Raw genomic sequence first — 17,686 nt, 5'->3', positions numbered from 1 at the left:
TAACCACAGCATCCCAACGCTGGGGTAGGAGGGAGGCTGCTACTCCCTGGTCCAGCCCCTTTACGGTATTTGCCCCTTGTTCCCCCTTTGCATCTCTCCACCCTGTAATCGTGCCCTCATCTCGCTGCCAATGCCGTCAGTTCAGCTAGTGCCCCTTTTCTTCCTTGTCCTCTGCAGCGTCCCTGTCGCTCTCTTCCTCGGCCCCCTCCCACAGGGCATGGGGACGCAGCCGAGACCAGTACAACACCCCCGAGAGCAGCTGAAAGGTAGAGACAGCCAACTGGGCAGGAGAAGGGCTTGGGTGACTGCAAGAGACACAGCTGCACACAGAGGGCCGGGCCTGGCCACCAGCTTCCCTAGCATTTGATAGAAAGCAAAACAAATGGACGACCCCCCTCTCCTGGCCCTCCCAGTGAGAGCGACCCAGGCCAAGGAAATAAACCACCCCAAAAATGCTATGGGGGGGCCCCTTCACTGAAGGTGGCGCTGAATGAAAGTGGTTTTTATCTAAGCCTGGCCGGGAAGGTGGGCGCTCAGCAATGCAGACGCTGGGGAGGGCACGGCTGGATGCTGCGTATCAGATCTACCCCCGGCTTGGTACTCAGCCAGTCGGTGAGACCTTCTCCATGCTGATTACTCGCCCCTCGCTTTAAGGGCAGCCAGGCCACCTTCAACAGCTGCTAATGGTGCCAACCCCCCCCCTCTGTCACATTTCGGCTGAGCTGGGGCCAAGCCTGGCTGCGAGAAATGCTCCCAGGATTCTCTGAACATTTTAATTTAAGTGTCTAATAAAACAGTTGATTTGGGGGGATTGGAAACAACCATGCACACACCCTGCCGTGATACTGGCACTTCAACTATTCCAGTACCGGGGACTCGAAAGCAAAACCGGGAGTCTCTCAACAGCAGTGAAGCTGGGATCACGGCTTTTCCCTAGCTGAGTCGAGCAGTGCGGGTAGCAAACGAGCAGCAATGAAGTCTCCCATTTGAAAAAGGTTGTTGGGGGAACGGTTTTCTTTAACTATAACCTTACCCTGAACTGTATTTCTGCAGCTTAGCTGGATTTAGCCTTGTGCGTGTTTTCTTTAGAAATGCCCGTTTTTCACAATACCACGTTTATTAAGGGGTAAGAGTGCCACACGCTGGTGGCTACTGGCACAAGGCCAAAGCTCTTATATTTGACAGTCCCCAGGGTGTGCCTTATGGGAGCAGAATACAAACCCTCGTGTTTCTTAAGGCTTAGTCATGGCGGTGATTTTAAGAATGTCAATATTTCTATCCATCCAAATCCAAGCTTTCATTTGCAGAAGATATTTAACCCAAGTAATGTGGAATCACAGCCCTCATCTGAAAACTGGGGCCTTGGTTATGGACAGAAGTTGCCACAGTTTAGAATACAGCAGTTTAGTTAAGCCAGTCCAAAATACAATGTAGACACCCTTACTTCAGTTGTAGAATGGCTTATTGCAGGTTAGCTTACACTTCCTCCTAGTCCATTTAAGAGGCACACCCCACCGCTTAGAGTGGCTTAGCAGATTTTAAATCTCACTTTTCGTTAAGTCTTTCCAGCTTTGCAAGTAGAGGTGCCCTGTGTTGAAACTAAGAGGCAGTATTAGCCATGACAGAAAAGCTACGAACGTGGGCCCCAGGTCTACAGTCTGCAGCAGCAAGCAGCTGACTCCCCCGCCCCTCAGGGCCTTCCTCATGTAATAGCTGGACTGTGCGGTGGTGCCGGAGGAAGTGCCAGGTGAGTAAGTGTCAATGGCACAGGATCAGACTCAATGGGAACTATCAAAACAATGAGCCGGAACTGTTGATCCAAACTTTTATGTTTCCTAAACACAAAACGCATTCATTTTTTATTAAAAACATTCCTTTTCCCCAAATAATTTTTTTCCTGAGCTGTCACTCCTTAAAAAGGAACATACGGAGGGATAGCTCAGTGGCTTGAGCATTGGCCTCCTCAACCCAGGGTTGTGAGTTCAATCCTTGAGGGGGCCACTTAGGGATCTGGGGCAAAATTGGTCCTGCTAGTGAAGGCAGGGGGCTGGACTCAATGACCTTTCAGTTCTATGAGCTAGGGATATCTCCATATAAAGTTTTGTTTTATCCACCAACACTAGAAATGTGAGTCCCAAACCATCAATAGGCCTATCACAAGCTGTACTATTTTACAAGCACGATTAAACTAAAGGAACAGTCAGAACTATGCACAATAGAATGACGCCATCATTCGAACAATCAATCCTAGGGAATTGTTGGATTGCTGCAATACAATCGATCTCTCTCCCCCCTTAGGAAGAGTGGCTGGGAAGAAGTATTGCTGACGCCTAGTGTTCAAAATTGATGGGTCAGGCCCATCCAAAAATTGTCAGATTGGATTAAAAATAAGATGATATATATACACACACATACTACATTTGGAATTCTTTCCATTGCCTTCTACTGTTTGGGCCTTTAAGATGCACACAGGTCACCTTTTCTCCACAACCATGAAGGTTAGAAACTTACCTTTATTAAAAATATGAAAGCTGAGATTGTCACATAATCACATGCCTCCAGGAGTTGAGACTTTAAAAAGCATTTAATAGCGTGAGACACAATAAAGTTGCAAGAGCTGGCAACACTATGTAGGGCTCTAGTCAACAGCTATGAGGATCAGCAGCTCAGGCCCACAGTTCTAAACGCAGCTGACCCAACACTAAGAGCATGGTGGTTGTGAAAGATCAGAGATGTGCATCTGTCCCAGCTCTGATGCACTCCCGCTCATCATGCACAAGTATTTTCGGGGAGCGGTCTTTCTCCATTGGTATCTGAGGAGTTGAGTGAATGGCACTCTCCAAATGACGTCCAGGAGACTTCAGTGAATACGCCCAAGAGTTTGCCTGATATCTGCGCCCCCTCCAGTTGACTGACAGGCTTAGCAGCAGCATTGTGAAAGCTTGTATCTCTGTCACACAAACTCTCTAAACACAGAAACATTTATAATCAAACTACTACAGCCCTTCACTCGCTCACTTTCCGAGAACAAATGTAGAACTCCTTTTCCTGGTGAAAGGAATGTATACAGGAGCTCACTGTGGATTTTTATAAAGACCATACACAGTCTGTGTAAAGCCAAATGAGAAAAAATAAGTGCCTCAAAATGTTCCCCAAAATTGCTTTAAAAATAAATGTCTAGAGTAGAATGCCTCCTGGATACCTCTGTGTCAGTCATGCCTACAGTACCCTTTGGCCAACACTCCTGATGCTGTCGGTTGGTATCTAATGAACCATCAACAATTTGGCTAAGTCTGAGGGACAGCTATGGGTAGTTTCAGTGTGCATCTTCTGCCTGTAGTATCTCCCCAAACCAAACAGTTGTTGGTACTTTCAATGAAACCCCACTAGAAGAGCCCAGGTAGGTAAAGTTAGTACTCCACAGGTGGTAATGTAATTAATACATAAGTCATTGTCAAACCTAAACCAAATTAAGGGTCTAACTGATCCACACAAAGGCATTGCTGCCTCTGCAATCTGGGGCAGCGATACAGTTTAAAAGACGACTGCCTCCGTGACCTTTCATAGCAAGGAGAGCTTGGAGGCTTTGTATAAAATACAGCAGTAACTTCTCCTTCCCCGTTCCCCACATGGTAGGGTTGCATAGCTTTAATTTATAGAACAGCCAATCATGCCCTCAGTTACAGCTATGTAAACCCACTGACCATAAGTTTTAGACCCCGATGGTTGACTCCAGCTAGAAATGGAGTATTTCACTCTGCTCATCGGTGCAGGGATATAGGATCAACATTCAGAGCGAAAACGATGCCCAGTGGAATTAATAAACCTGGTCACATTTTTGTCCTTATGGGCAAGCCCTGTGGGGTCCTTCCAAAGACAAAACTTTGACCCAACAACAAATAAGGCTTGGGACTCAGGTAAGAAAGTACAAAGGAAGACAGAAGCTGGGAATGGGCGACAGGGGCTGGATCACTTGGTGATTCCCTGGTCTGTTCATTCCCTCTGGGGCACCTGGCATTGGCCACTGTCGGAAGACAGGATACCGGACTAGATGGCCCATTGGTCTGACCCAGTGTGGCCGTTCTTGTGTTGTTATGACAGACTCTCAACAAGGCACGAGCTGGACTACTAATGTCAGATTTTCCTTGTGGGGGGGTGCAAGGAGGTGGCTTTTTTTTTTCTTCTTCATACAAATCCAAAACATTAACAATGGCAAAGCCACAATGGCAAAGCCAGGTAACTCTCTCCACCAAAGGCATCTCCAGCCTAGTCAGCTGCTCTAATGTGAAGCTAAGTGGGCCTGATTCTGTAACAGCTTTCAGATCCCCCTAAAGGCAACGTTAGTTGAAATCAGTTAACACTTCACATGACCATCACCACCATCAAGACCTAGGGCTGCAACCAAAAGGACTGTCTTGTGAACCGAGGATGGCATCAGGAGTCAAGAACTCCACTATAGACTTGCCATGTTAGACCTTGGGCAAGTCACTTTGTGCCTTACCCAAAGCCCAATGATGTCAACAGGAATCATGTCATTGATTTCAGAGGATTTCAGCTTAGACCCTTCAACACTGTGCATCAATTCCCCAGTCTATAAAATAGGGCTAACAACACTTATTCATTTTTATACAGTGCTTGGAGAGCCACGAGCTATATAAATGTTAAGTAGTATTGTTGCTCTTGGATAATGGCATATTTTCTCTGCAGCTTTCCACATACTGAAGTCATGGGTGAAGGATCCTAGAATAGGAAGGATGCAGTAGAACCAAAGGTGGAAATTAGCAGAACACACATTGCAAACTGAAATACAAGACCACCACCCTTCCCACCAGAACATATGGGGTAATTTTGTTTTCTATTACACAGCAAAATGATTTGTGGAGGAGTTTCATTTAACTAACAATTTCATCTACAGAAATCTCAGGCATGTGTTTGTTCCAAGAATGGTTTTATGCAGATATTTCACAAGAATACATCATGTAGATTATTTTACACGTCAGAATCACATCCTGAGGAAAATAGTGCAAGGATGTGCTGTCTTCATTAACAGTACACAAATTGTAACCAGTGCCTTTCGAGCCATTCATAAAGCAGTCAGCGGTTATCTACTGCCTAGCTGTTTTGCCAGCAGCATGTCACACGCACACACGCTATCAATATAGAACCAGTGTTCAGTCCTTTCTTCCCTAGTCAACTGGGGTTCAAGAACTCTTTAGTCTTACACATTATAAATGTGGACCGAGGTGCAGCAGTGCCCAAATAACTTATTTGATGTAGGTGGCACATTATAGCAAGAGATGGGAGTTTTTTCCCAACACATACAGAGATTCATCTATCTGCTTATTTTAGTTGGTGTTAAAATATATCAGCCACCACTAACAGTACCACCATAATATATAGCTTTTGGTATTTGTTCTTCATGTCCTCCAGCGAAGGTCTTGAGGATTTAGCTATAATGGATGTGATCCCACAAGGTGCTGAGAAGCCATTGGCTTCAGGGGGCTTGAGGACATTTGTCATCTCGTGGGCTCAGACTCAAACATATGAGCTTTAAAAACTTTCTGTCAACAGTAAGTTAAAACCCTTTGAGGGTATCTAACAGCCAGGCTAGAAATGTTCATAATAAAATCTTAGCAAAACAGAAATCTAAGATTATGTGAAACTTCAGATTGTTGGTACAGAGGAAGACATGCAAAGTACAAAATTACAGGAACACTATTGTCTTCCTGCCTATTCTGTGGAAGGTTCTGTGGTGCTGCATTTGTTTTAAGGCCATGGGTGATTGACTTTGGCTTTGTCATCTTTCCTGAAACGTTGAATTGCAACTGTTAGTTTTTCAGACTATAGTTGAAACGACATGAGATACAAATTACAAACACATTTCTCATTTGAGGATTTTGTTCTCACACTCTGGCAGACTGAGAAGCTTGCAAGTTAAAGATGTAATGGTGCCAAAGCTTTTTCCTTTACAAGAGACACACAACAGTCTATCTTTACAGCACTATCCAATCTGAGCAGCATTGTTCTGGTTGGCACTAGCCAAAAATTAGAATTACAAACTAATTTCACATTCAGTGTTTATTTATTTGTAATACAAATGGAAATGTGTGCTCAGATCTTGCCTGAAGTTCTACTCAGATTGTTTAAAAAAATACAGAACATTATTTCATTGTCTGACAATTAAAAAGCCCTATTTAAAATAATAAACAGAATTTTCAGTAGCCCGTCAAAACAAGTGACATTTTACTGCTGCAACTTCTGCCAAGGAGAAGTACCTTCTCAAGTAACAGCTATTATACAATCAGTTACTTCTCATCGTAAAAGAACATTTTAGTTATAGGATGATTTAAAAAAAAAAAACAATTTTACTGTAAGTTTTCATAATGAAAGGAATAAAAATCATGAAAAAGTTTAAACTGAGTCAGGGAGACTAATTCCATGCTTATTGGAAAGTTGGTTCTGATCATCATCACACTTAAAGGAAGACACTTGGGCAAAGGGGATCCTTCGATGAAAGACTGCTCCATTAGGAAGACACAGCATTAGGAATTCCGGAGTGCAGTTTTAAAAACGGAGTCAAAACGTTGCATGTTAAGCACTAAAATGACAAAAAAATTTAAAAGCGATTTGAAATGTGAGGGGACATGAACATACACACACACCCTATCCATTTTCTAGGTATCCAGGCACAATATTTATAAATGAGTGGCTTGCTGTGTAAAAGGAAATTGATAGATTTAGATTCATTTGGACAGATGTGCTAGTATAAATGAAGAACATGATTATTTAACTATTACTATATCCGCATATTCATACAGTTGAATTTAAACCTGTATTTCCTAATAGAGCGTCCCCACACTCCTACAGCTGTTGATAAATGCTGCTTACATTTCAAAAACAGAATAGGAATAGTTTAAAATGTTACTGATCGCGTCAGTGTTAAGTGAATGGCAGAAAAAGATGGCAAGAAATGAGAGCCCTGGATTGCTCTGTATATTGAGATTTATCCCCAACTACAAGATACTTTCAAATTCTTTTTTTTCCTTCCTTGTCCCAAGAAGATTTTAAATCTACAAATTTGCTGCAGAGGTAATGTGGTGGCATGGGCTTTTTAACAGAAACATCTTTTTAAGTGGCTGTTTAAAAGCATTCTCAGCTGTAACTCATGAATGCACGTGCATATTTGAAACAATATTTTGTGCTTGTTACCGTTGGTGTTTGTTTTCATTTTGTTTTTGTTTTTTTTAAAGATGAGAAAATGTATTTTTAATCAAAAAAGAGCGACCACCTTTTCAGACACCAGACTGTAGTTATATCCAAGCAATGTGGCTTTTTTTCCCCAAGATCTGTTTGAAAACAGAGGCTGAAGACTGAATGCAAAGAAAAAAAAACCCCCAAAAGTGGAGAACTAATCTATGCACATGTTTTCTAATGTCTGTGATTTAAGTCTTCTCGGAGTAGCACCACCTTGAAAGATTGTATGTGGCCTAATGAAACTCCACAAATTCTTCCAGCGTTCTGGGGATCTGCTTTTGGTAGCTTATGTTATAGCTCCGTACTGCACGGGCAGCCAGGCACTTGAGACTCAGCTTCATTTGCGTTTTAAGGAGGATTTCAGACACCCCAGTTGTACTTTTGTCAAGAGGAGTCTTCTTCTGCTTATTTGTCATGTCTGTATGAGCACCAGCCTCCACCAGACTGATGATAATCGAATGCAAAGTCAAAAAATCACTGATAGGTCTGTTGTACTGGACAATGATGTGAAGTGCGCTGTTTCCTTCGTTGTCCACAGCATTCACTTCAGCACCACAGTCTAACAGGAGCTTGGTGACCAGTGCATTTGGAAAGCTGCAGACGTCATTGGTGTGGAAGTCATCTACTGGTGTACTGGAGTTGACAGCATGATGCAGCAAACTAGACCCATCCCGAGTTCTGGGATCAAGATTAATCAAGTTATAAATCTGCTTGTTGATTCGAGACTGCTCTTCTTCACCGCACTGAGTCTTGGTTGAGATGCACACCAAATACAAGAAGGTAAAAATATTGCATTCGTAGTTGTCCATGGCTGTGTGGATGTCAGTATCTTGGTTGCTTTTAATCCTGGACATTCCTTGTTCTATTTCCAAGACACTACACCTCAAAACACTTTCTATGTCCTTGGCTTTAACAGGCTCATTCAAGTGTATCATCTGAGAGAAGACTTGAGCAAACCTCAAGAGATCCTTATGGGTATTCCTATTACCTTTCTGCCTCAAATGCAATGCATGAAGCCATAGTTTGATACACTGTTCAAACTCCATGTTATCTGCATAAACAGCCCCACGATAAATAATAGGATGCGAAACATCTATATTGTCCGAGCCCAAAATTCGTTCACGCACTATGAGGCCTTCCATGTGAAGGGCATCTCTGTCCTGCCTAATAGATTCTAATTCCTGAGGAGTTCTGCATTCAGTTCTGTTTCCATAAGCTTCGATTTGTGGAAGAACCTCTTTCTCAATGACGTTCTCACGGTCTCTATACCTCTCCAGCATTGCTAAGTATAAATAGTGATAAGTCTTCATTATATCATAATTTTCTCTGTCATTTGCAAACGATGCCCCCAGAAGTTCCAAAGCTTCAATTCTACTTTTTCTGTCGCAGTCGGCATGAGCAAGAAGTAGTTCAACGACATCTGCCTTACAGCTCTCAGCAGCTACTTTTAATGGCGTCATTCCATGCCCATTCACCATCATTGCAGATTTCCATTTGACCAGCTCTCTAACAATCTCGACATGGCCAGCTTCAGCTGCGAAATGTAATGCTGTAGCACCACAGTGTGCCTTGGCGTTGGGATCAGCATGTTGTTCTAAGAGATATCTCACCACATCCGTGTGCCCCTTGTAAGCTGCAATCATAAGGCAAGTGTTGTCATACTTGTTGGCAATACTGATGTTAGCATTATTTTCTACCAGGTATTTCACTATGTCCAGTCTGCCATCAAAGCATGCGGCCCGCAGCGGAGTTGAATTGGTCACAGTAGTGTGGTTCACATTGGCTCCATGACTAACTAGCAGTTTGACAACTTCAAAGTGTCCGGCTCCTGCTGCACACCAGAGAGCTGTGGCTCCATCAATGACATAACTACAAATGCAAAGACAAAAAACGGGCAGTTAAACGGCTGCACTTTGTAAGAGAGCGGAGTAGTCTGCAAGAAGCAGGTGACCAATATTCCAAGTTTATATTCAACACAGGCAGATATTTTATAGCCATCCCATTTTATCCTTGAAGAGATTTATCAGCAGAGCCAAGACAAAATAAGGCAATCAGCAAGTACACAGATGTCCAGCAGAAAAAAAAATTAGAGATTGAGATTTTCAAAGCAGTGCCAGGGATTTAGCCACATGACTCCATTAATATTAATAGCATCGCCTACAGACATTCGGTAAAGGAAGGCGAACCTACAGATCGTAGAATTACATACGGAGAATAAAATTCAGACTTAAAAAGATAAAGTCTGATGTTTTCTCCACTTCACTAGGCCACTGGAATGTGGAAACAAGAGCTGTTTATATCGCAGCAATATGGATGAAAACAGTATCTCAGACTTCACTGGGAAACCAAACCATTGCAAAAGGACAAACCCATCTTTCATTGCAGTTTGTAGACCTGCTCAGGCGTTCTCCAGAGTTAAAACTGAATAAAAAAAACACCAACGTGATTGAATAATTATTGTGCAAATGCACATAAGTAACTTTGCGAGAATAGCTGCATGTGTATTTACATGCTCAAGTGCTCAGACGACACCCAACAGGACAAGCTTCAGAGTTCTGGTCTAAAGATAGTTCTTAGGGCTGGATTCTGATATCCTCACTCAGCATGAGCCGTTCCTTACTCCACAAACAGCCTCTCTGAAATCAGTGGAGCTACTTTTGTAATAAGATGTGAGGAAGGATTTCAAGCCCTGGCCCTATGACCAGAGGTGCTTTCCTGGTGCAGCAGGGGGACACATACACAAAACAAGAATTTGGGGAGTAAACAATTGGGTGTTATGAGCCAGTCTTCCTTAGTCTGCACCTTGGCTGAGACTAGAGGCACCATCACAGACTCCCTAGCACAACTGTGGCAATCAGGCTCACAAGAATGATGGGAGACACAAGGAGCACAAACAGTGAATGCACAGCACCCCCCCCCATGCCCTAGCCTGAATATCCTCATGCAGGGGGCATGAGAGGAAGTTTAAACAGGCGGTGCATAAAAATGACCTAGCCCTGAATCTGTGCCAGGAAGAAGTGAAAGGGCCCAGCCATCCCATAAACACACAGTGATGTAGAGAAGAGGAGCATTCAACAGCAGAGTGGTGATAACAGCCCTTCCAGGTGGATACAAATCAATGTTGTTTTTGATCAAATGCTTCTTGAGGAAAAAAAACTTATCTAAAGATGGTTTTAATTAAGATAAATTATAGCTCAAAGTTATCTCATCATGGACGAGGGATTATAAATTCTAATTCTATAGTATGAGACAATATATTCATGTCATGTTTAAGAAACGTTTTGTAAATGAGTTCCAATAATTCGTGGATTAGGGACCCAATCTTATGGGGTTCCAGGGCCTTCTGTATAGATCATTTAGGTTAATCTTTCTATCGACCCAATGGGACTCAGAGCTCAGTCTAGAAGATACCATCAGAGATGCTTAGTTTTGCAGTTCTCAAAATGTGGATTTGTGTCTCCAAAGATAACATGCTTGTTACCAGCAAAAATGTTTTTAAATAAATAAATAAATAAATAAATAATATGTAGAGGTGAGAAATAACAGACCTCAACCCTATTGTCCCTCTTCAAATTTGTGTACACAGAGTCAATCCCTTACCCCTCTCCAAAAGTGCAAAGTTTCAAAAGTTCTATAAATAGAAGATTGCTGGGGGCGGAATAGATCTGGACAAAGAGAAGAAGTCTAGAGATAAATGTGAGAAGGGAGGGTCAGGCAGTAGAAACAAAAGTGAAACTGTTTGAGCAGCATATTCCAGAAGTCTTGAGGTCTTTCTGAGGGTAGCCTTCATTGGTTTGAGATCTACCATACCATTCTCTCACTAGAAGGGAAAATCTATAATGGCAGCAGGCTGTAAAGAAACCCAGGTTTGGGTCTCATCTATCTCTGAGTTGTGAAGAATATGATTAAGGTTATAACAACCAACAAGAATGCACTTTTATGTAGAAATCCATGATTAAATCGAGTCTTCCTGACTAGTGATTTAAATCAATTTGATTTAAATCAAATCCACCCTGTCCCTTTCTAGCATTGACTGGGAGCAGGAGTCCCTCCTCCACCTCAAAAACAGGAGAGACCCCCTCACACATACACCTCCACTCTACTCATTCTCGATGAATTTTTCTTTGGAAAGAATGATCAAAAATGAGCATTCTTGGGTTCGGCCTGTCTCCCTCAGTGCCATAGAGAGGAATTACTCTTAGCTCCTCCCCTGAGCTGGTGGAGAGGCATAGCTATAGTAATTACAGGCCATCAATTGACAGCCAGATGCAAGTCAGCAGCGGGTACCCATTATTTTCTCTCTCTCTTCCTGTATCTGAAACAAGCTCTTCCTTTTCATACAGGCAGCATAAAGAAAGCAAATCTGTGAAACCTGAGTTTGCTTTTAGGGCAACTTTAGCTTTATGGATATGGTTGGGCAGGAGATTTCAGCTTTTTTATTTTAAGAACCATTTATGGGTGCATACATGTTGGAACACGTTAGAACAGTGTTTCTCAGACTGGGGTCGCCGCTTGTGTAGGGAAAGCCCCTGGCGTGCCGGTCCAGTTTGTTCACCTGCCCCGTCTGCAGGTCCAGCCGATCGCAGCTCCCACTGGCCGTGGTTCGCTGCTCCAGGCCAACGGGGGCTGCTGGAAGCGGCGCGGGCCGAGGGACATACTGGCCGCCGCTTCCTGCAGCCCCCATTGGCCCGGAGTGGCGAACCGCGGCCAGTGGGAGCCGCGATCGGCCGGACCTGTGGACGGGGCAGGTAAACAAACCAGCCTGGCCTGTCCGGGGCTTTCCCTACACAATTGGCGACCCCAGTTTGAGAAACACTGCATTAGAATAACATTGCAACAAGTAGTTTTAAGAACAAGGGCAGTAACAGAGGTGAAGAAAGGACGGTCCACTCAGGAACACAGAAACAAAACATTCTGGAGAGGTAATCTTGGTTGATTATAAGTGTTATTCATAATCTAGTAAAATTTCACTGTATAGTATTCGTTCCAGGCTAAACTAAAATACTTATATCAGTGCTATAGTTCTAAAAAGGTGAGGGACTAAGATTCATTTAGAAAGGCCTCAGGCAATAGCTCTGTCCACACTACACAAAACAAATCCATTTACAAATATGATTTAACACACAGCTAGAACTGCATAAACATGTTTAAATAATCCACTTTAACAATGTATCTTCTGATGAGCTTTGAAACCCATAGACTCTTGGGTCAGGTAAGGTAGTTTTCTACAAACCAGGCAGTTTAGCAGCCAAGAATTTTAGCTTACTTTTAAGAAAAGTTTCTTCTGTACCTTCAGTCTGTATGCACTTAGCTTGCTGGTATACTGATGTAAAGTCCACAACTATCCCAGTCTAAGTCATAAAATTACTCTATATTCCCAACTAAGGAAGAGTAAAATGGCTGAGAAGATGCAGGAACTGAGTTTGTGGGAACTATAGCTCCTTATACAACCTTGTCCAGAATGCTCCATAGCTCAAGACTAAACTCTTGTGGCCCCAGCAATCAGAGCTAAAGTAACCTTTAAAAAAATAATTACCATTAAGTAAAATCTGAATGCCCAAATTAGAAATAAAACTTCATTAAAATGTAGATATCAATGAGGCCATAAAAACCATCTCCCATGCCTTTAAACAGCTAGAGTAAGCAAGGTAGAGGGGAATTTGCGCTCTCACTGGAGGTTTTCAAAGCACTTTAAAAACATTTAAGCCTCACAAAATCCCTGTATGCTCCATATACAACCAAAAGGGTCCTTTTTCTGATAACTAACTACTGTACATTTGGGCTGAGAAGGGACCTATAGCATATTACAAATGCAGCTATAGCATCTCATGCTGTGATCCTGTCACATCTCATAAGCTAAGCACCAATCGGTAGCTGACTGTGAGATCCAGTTGCTGCAGGAAGTGATGGTGGTGATTCAATATAGGCAGTTCTCTTTCCCGTGACTCTGAATTGAACTGGTACCACAGCTTTTGTCAGAGGGTGCTGAGCTGCTGGGGACAGGTCTTGCAAGAGAAGGAAAACTGATCCTTTGTGACCAGAATGATCCCATAGCACATCTTCCAAGAACAAAATTATTACCCGCAGCGTCCTGGCTAAATCCCAGCTCAGGTGATTACGTTCTCTCCCCCAAAACTCCCCATGCAGTTTCAGTTGAATAGTGTACTTTTCTCCCCTTCCTGTCCTAAACTGTTATGTGCCATTGAGCACCTCCTTCAAAGAATACTGCATTTAGTATTCTTTAGTAGGGGGGGATAGCTCAGTGGTTTGAGCATTGGCCCGCTAAACCCAGGGTTGTGAGTTCAACCCTGGAGGGGGCCATTTAGGGATCTGGGGCAAAAAAATTGGTCCTGCTAGTGAAGGCAGGGAGCTGGACTTGATGACCTTTCAAGGTCCCTTCCAGCTCTATGAGATAGGTATATCTCCATATAATTATATTATAGTGTTGGAGGAAGTGATGTCTCCTGTATGGTTTATATAATACAATAGTTTGTAAAAGGTTTTGGAATAACATGTACTAAACAAAAGAGTAATACCATTTTGTGGAGTAATTTAGAGAGGAATCCCTGTCTACCTTATCTAGAACCAGAGGCATTATAAATTATATCTAGAGCAGCTGAAAAGGAGGGTGGCTGCATACAAACAGGGCATCCATGTGGCTCACACCTTCCCTCTCTGAGGGCATGTCCTAAAGCTCCATGCGACCCATGGTAGCAGTGATGTCATAGAATAATACATTCTGGTACATCCTGAAAAAAGGCCACTTGCCCAAGTCAAAGGTGAAGCTTTCCCTGGGGAGCTGAGGTGTGGGAGTTGTGGCTAGCCCCATTAGATGCTGTATAAGGTAAGATTTTTTAAAACAAAAAAATACATGTTTTGCCCATGTAGCTGGGAACTGAGGAAGTTATGACTCCCTGAGTCGACACACAATTCCTGTAGCACTGCTACTGCTCATAGCTTTCCTAGCAGAGTGCGGGTGGGGAGAACCCTAGTTCGTTTCACAGCTACTATTCCAACTCTGGTAGGAAAGTGCTGTGTGGTCCCCATAATCACACAGAGAGGGTATGTCTACACTGGGAACATTACAGTGGTACAGCTGCATTACTTGTAGCGTAGATGCTTACTACAATGATGGAAAGGGTTCTTCCGTTGCAGCAGTAAATCCATCTGTCTGGGAGACAGTAGCTGGGTCGACAGAATTCTTCTGTCGACCGGTGTCTGCAATGGGCATTAGAACAACTTAATTACAGTGCACAGGATGTGAAAATTTTCCCAGGCCTCAGTGATGTAGGTAAGACAATCTAACTTTGTAGTGTAGACCAGCCCAGGGTCTGGTTAGCAAGATCTTTCAGCATCTGTTTCTGAGATAGCTCAATTTTCATCCCGGCTTTGCAATTCCCTTTTGAAAGAGGTAGGGGTAAGAGACAGCAGCATTGTGTACGTACCCATCGAAGCGGACCGTGCCAGTCTGATGGGTCTGCACCCGGTAATGTTCTAGCAGCAAGCGCACCACCTTGGCGTGACCGTTACGGGCTGCGATGATAAGGGGCGTGGAGCGCTGCCCACCTTGCTGGCTAATGTAGCTCAGCAAGTACCTGATGTCATTCTCGGAGCGGTTGAGCAGCAGGGCAGCCAGGGTCAGCACTCTCCCTTCACTGGCCGCCTTGTACACGTAGCCGGCCAGGCCTTCCATGGCCTTCTCCTCCTCCCAACTTCTCCTCCTGCTGCCACCGCCACCTTCAGGCCTGCCAGCTGCAGCTGGTGCCAAGGCCAGGGTAGTCTCTTCCTCCTCCGTCCTGAATCGGTCCACGGCGGGGGGCACATGCGGGCAGGCCCTGACCAGAGCCCAGCTGGCCCCCTCAGGGTCAGCAACAGCGCAGGGTGACCCGAGTCTCCACCACTACCCACAGCCCCCAGGACGCCCTGTCAGGGCCACATGCTCCAGCCCCTCGGAGTGCCACGTGCCATGGCGGGTGGGCAGCCACCGCTCTGGGGCTCAGTGCCCACTCCCCTACCCCCACCCCCCGACAGGGCCACGGGGCTGGGGGGCAGGGAGCCCCCCCAGGAAAGCTCCCAGGGGGGGCCTGGTGGGGGAGGGACCCAGAAGGGGGACCAGAGGGCGGGAACCCCCCGTTCGCTACAGGCCCCCACAGGAGGACTGGGGGAGGCAGGGACCCAGGAAGGGCGGGGGGGGTCTTGCCCGCCCCTTTGCTACGGGTGCCCGGAGAGGCCTTGGTGGCGGAGCAGGGACCAAGGAGAAAGCAGAGGCGCGGACGCCCCTACCTCACTACGGGTCCCCGGAGGGACCGTGCACGGGGCACAGGGACTCTGAGACCGCGAGTTCCCAGGAGTGACAGGGTCAAGCCCCGCCCTCCCAGCTACGGGTCCCCGCAAGGGCCGGAAAGCCGCAGCTCCCTCAGAATTGTCCTGGGCCGCGCCCCTCCCCCGCCCGCGCTCCTTCTAGGCCGCTGAGATTCCGGAAGCAAAAGCGGAAGTGTCCGAGTCCCCCATGGAATCCATCCCGGCCCGGAAACCGCGACCCGAGCAGAACCGTTCCGGGGCCGACCGGGCCCGCGGCAGGACCTGGGAGTGGTGGATGGTGCCAGGGGCTGGCCCTGCTCGGCAGGAACCGGGCTGGGTCCCCCATTCGGCCCCTTCCAGCAGCCCTGTCCCCTCCCCAGGACAGGGCCATGGCTGGGGCGGCTTCCCCAAAGGTGGTTCGTGGGTCTCCAGCCGCCCCAGGTCCCACCGCACTTGACAACCCTCAGCCCCTCCTGCTGGGGCACTTGCCTGGCGCCCCCCACCCCTCCACACGCACCCAGGCCCGATCTGGCTGCAGCCATCGAGGACCTTTCGGTGCCCTCCCCCCTTTGCAGGCTGCTGAGGGCAACCAGCCAAACAGGGAATCAAAATAAATCCCCCCCCCCCACACACACACACCCCATCTGAGTCAGGGGTCCCTTCTCCTGCCTTATAATCCCACCAGCACCATTGCCAAGCCCTCAACAATCATGAGTCCAGGCTCCAGGAACCATGAGCTTGGCTTTAAAAGGATGATTTCCATAATCCATTTGGGGTTGTTTTTAGTTACTTTCTGTTCTGGTGCCGTTCAGGGTGCAGCTTGGGTCGCATTTGCACAAATTTTTTGTTTTAAATGAAAACTAAGATTTCTGGGTAATCCCCTCACTCCAGGAGGTGGGGCTTTCAGAGGGACACCAACCATCGCAGCAAATGGCAACACTGCTAGCACCCCAGTCATCCAGAGAGTCTTCCAAAAATACCAGAGTAGATTAGACCTACGTTTCGAATGAAAAAGTAATTGGGGAACAACTTTGTTTTGGTGAGGGGAAAGTTTTAGGCTGCATAATAAATCATAAAAGGGCACAAGCTTAATTGTTAATTCTTGTGCGAGTCACTTTAAAGAGCTGTTAGGGATAAGGAATGCAACAATGCCCACCAGCATTATGAGGTCCCTGCTTCTTGGTTACCATCTGTTGTGGAGTTTTCTTTCTTTTGTTCTATGCTGCTTGCCATGTGTCACTGCCTGGACCATGTGCTGCATGAAAGGGGCTTCTCGGGTGAGTGAAATGCAGAACTAAACAATCAGCATTAATAATAAAAGGAGAATTACGTTTTTGAAAAAACTGTCACCTATACTAATTTTACATATACACTAATGTTACCAATAACGAAAGTAGATAATTATTAACCTGATAGCTCCACAAAGCAAACCCTAGTAAGTAAAGGTCTAAACAAAGGAGATTGTGTGGGGTGATGTTCTATAACAAGGCTGAACAGCAAGTACAATATTCCTGAGATACAGAACCACACTGGCTATGTTTGGCTGTGGTTTAGTAGTAATTATCTATATTGCAGTAGTATGTAGAGGTTCCAACCAAGATGGGGGCCCAGTGTGGTGGGCACACTGGAAACACAATAGGGCCCAATCTTGCAAACTCTTATGAACATGCTTAATTTTACTACCACGAGTAGTCCCACTGAAATCAATGGGCTACACATAGTAATAAAGTAAAGCCGGGCATGTGTGCAGGACCAGGGCAAAATGACTTGCTAAGAGGGGGAGTAACAGGTAGAACTAGCACCCAGTCCAGCGTCCACTCCACTCGACCAGAATGGCTTGTGTAGGCTTGCCTTGATTCTCTTCAACAAAAGCTGTAGGCGTCCAAATACAGAAATGGAATGATAAACTGGAACTCCTTTTGAAACAAAAAAGTTGGCTGAGCAATGGTAACAGGGCAACCAAGGCCCCAGTCCTGTAGCCAGCGAGAGCCCCATTGACTTTAATAGGGATCTGCCCACACTCAGAACTCAGTTAGGGTTCTGGGCCATAATGTGTAAGCACGTTGGGATCTTGTGGGATGGCAGACACTATATAGATTTAAGTTGTTATCAAGAACAGAGACGCGATGCC

At 45.3% G+C, this 17,686-nt stretch overlaps 1 protein-coding gene across 1 annotated transcript; it reads right to left on the bottom strand.

The window, feature by feature from the left end:
- Positions 1-6,063: 6,063 nt before the first annotated feature.
- FEM1B (fem-1 homolog B) lies at positions 6,064-15,705 on the bottom strand. The gene is made up of 2 exons (XM_034784079.1): positions 14,700-15,705; positions 6,064-9,123 (listed from the first exon to the last, which is right to left on the bottom strand). The coding sequence occupies exons 1-2, from the start codon at positions 14,945-14,947 to the stop codon at positions 7,488-7,490; spliced, it is 1,884 nt and encodes a 627-aa protein (XP_034639970.1). The 5' UTR covers positions 14,948-15,705; the 3' UTR covers positions 6,064-7,487.
- Between the last annotated feature and the right edge of the window lie 1,981 nt (positions 15,706-17,686).

The sequence above is a fragment of the Trachemys scripta genome, chromosome 10 (genome assembly GCF_013100865.1).
Source record: "Trachemys scripta elegans isolate TJP31775 chromosome 10, CAS_Tse_1.0, whole genome shotgun sequence".
Taxonomy (NCBI): Eukaryota; Metazoa; Chordata; order Testudines; family Emydidae; genus Trachemys; species Trachemys scripta.
Note: the sequence above shows the minus strand (reverse complement) of the source record. Positions and strands in the feature narration are given on the sequence as shown.

What these genes read in the sequence shown, in the direction of transcription:
- FEM1B (XM_034784079.1), bottom strand. Translation starts at nt 14,947, where the DNA reads ATGGAAGGCCTGGCCGGCTACGTGTACAAGGCGGCCAGTGAAGGGAGA. An exon ending in GGCACGGTCCGCTTCGATGG is followed by an intron (nt 9,124 to 14,699) that starts GTACGTACACAA and finishes TTGCATTTGTAG; the next exon opens with TTATGTCATTGATGGAGCCA.